Below are 1420 nucleotides of genomic sequence, written 5' to 3'. Positions count from 1 at the left end.
CACCACCATTACCACCACCACCATCACCACCACTACCACCACCACCATCACCATTACCACCACCATTACCACCACCATCACCACCACCACCACTACCACCACCACCATCACCACCACAATCACAACCACTATCATCATCATCATCATCATGATCATCATGATCATCATGATCAACATGCTCATCATCATCATCATCATCATTATCATCTTCACCATCATCATCTGTAATTATTATTTTGTTTGTTTCTATCTACAGTAGAGTTTATCCTTATTATGACAACCACACTAGTCACTGGTTTGGACGTTTATCAGTGCAATGCTAACAACCATTCACTGGAGTAACGTGTATAACCAACACCGTGACTGAACGATGCAAACCTTTCAGAGACGACGAATCACGCAACCGACTTTTTACAATGCTTTTGATGACTACAGCGGTGATACTCTTCGCAAAAAGAGTGATCGCGAGATCAAGTACGAGATTATGCAAATGAGACACTCGTTGTCGGACTACATTGAAAGACAAAAGAACGTATACTATGGACAGGACGGGCGCCCTATCGCTCAAAAGTTGCCAGTAATAAACAATGCTTGCGAATCGATGACACGATTTCCCAACGAACGAGTCCAGAGTGGATACAGAAAAAATAACACATGCTGTTTGTGTCAGCTGCAGCGAAGAGGACAGATCTGTGGGCGAACAAATTTCCCAAGTTCTCCGGAAAGAATAACGCCATCGTCCAGGGCAAGATTGGCGAAAGAATTTTGCGAAGTCTTGGGTGTATATTCTTGTCGCGACTGTATGCGTGAAAAGAAGAGAATAGAAAATGAATTTGACTACATCAGAAATTTCCCGCCGGTCCGAGAAATCAATCCTCGAACTCTGTGCGCAGAAACGCGCTTATCTGCGGAAGACAGACGACACCCATCAAACGCGTCATCTTCTGGTCAGCTCTCCCCGGCACCTTCCGACCACTCTCATGGCGGAAGCGTACTGGGGAGGAAATACTTCACCGGAGATTGCGTCACTGATAACGAGATTCATCGCCGAGTGATGAGAAGGCCACGGCGCATGTCAGGTGTTAGGGTTCGGTTCAAGGATGACGTCATCGACGGAATACCTGAACGACCAGCTCCTGCAAACTCACCTGTGGAGTGGGAAAGGAATTTTGCGCCACCAACGGTGTAACAACGAAGAATTGAACTTGTCAGTATTTACGCAGCAATTTGTGAAGTTCTGTATCACACTTTAAGAAAGTGGTCCATCTAATAATTTCTTGGGACATGAATCTGCTTTTATCTGTGTATTTGAAGAAGTTTATTTCAACTCATAATAATATTGGGATATTACTGCTCATATACGGACCCCCTATCACCATCATTATTCGCGATCATGATGACAATCAAAATATGAATCACA

At 44.3% G+C, this 1420-nt stretch overlaps 1 protein-coding gene across 1 annotated transcript in view; it reads left to right on the top strand.

Moving 5' to 3' along the window:
• LOC144453014 (uncharacterized) overlaps positions 1–1420 on the top strand; it is a 4508-nt gene extending 3088 nt beyond the window's left edge. The window contains exon 2 of the mRNA XM_078144277.1: positions 257–1420. Within this exon, the coding sequence (XP_078000403.1) occupies positions 371–1189 (819 nt within the window). The 5' untranslated portion in view covers positions 257–370 and the 3' untranslated portion in view covers positions 1190–1420. The remainder of the gene's footprint in view (positions 1–256) is intronic.

This window comes from Glandiceps talaboti, chromosome 23, assembly GCF_964340395.1.
Source record: "Glandiceps talaboti chromosome 23, keGlaTala1.1, whole genome shotgun sequence".
Classification (NCBI taxonomy): domain Eukaryota; kingdom Metazoa; phylum Hemichordata; class Enteropneusta; family Spengelidae; genus Glandiceps; species Glandiceps talaboti.
Note: the sequence above shows the minus strand (reverse complement) of the source record. Positions and strands in the feature narration are given on the sequence as shown.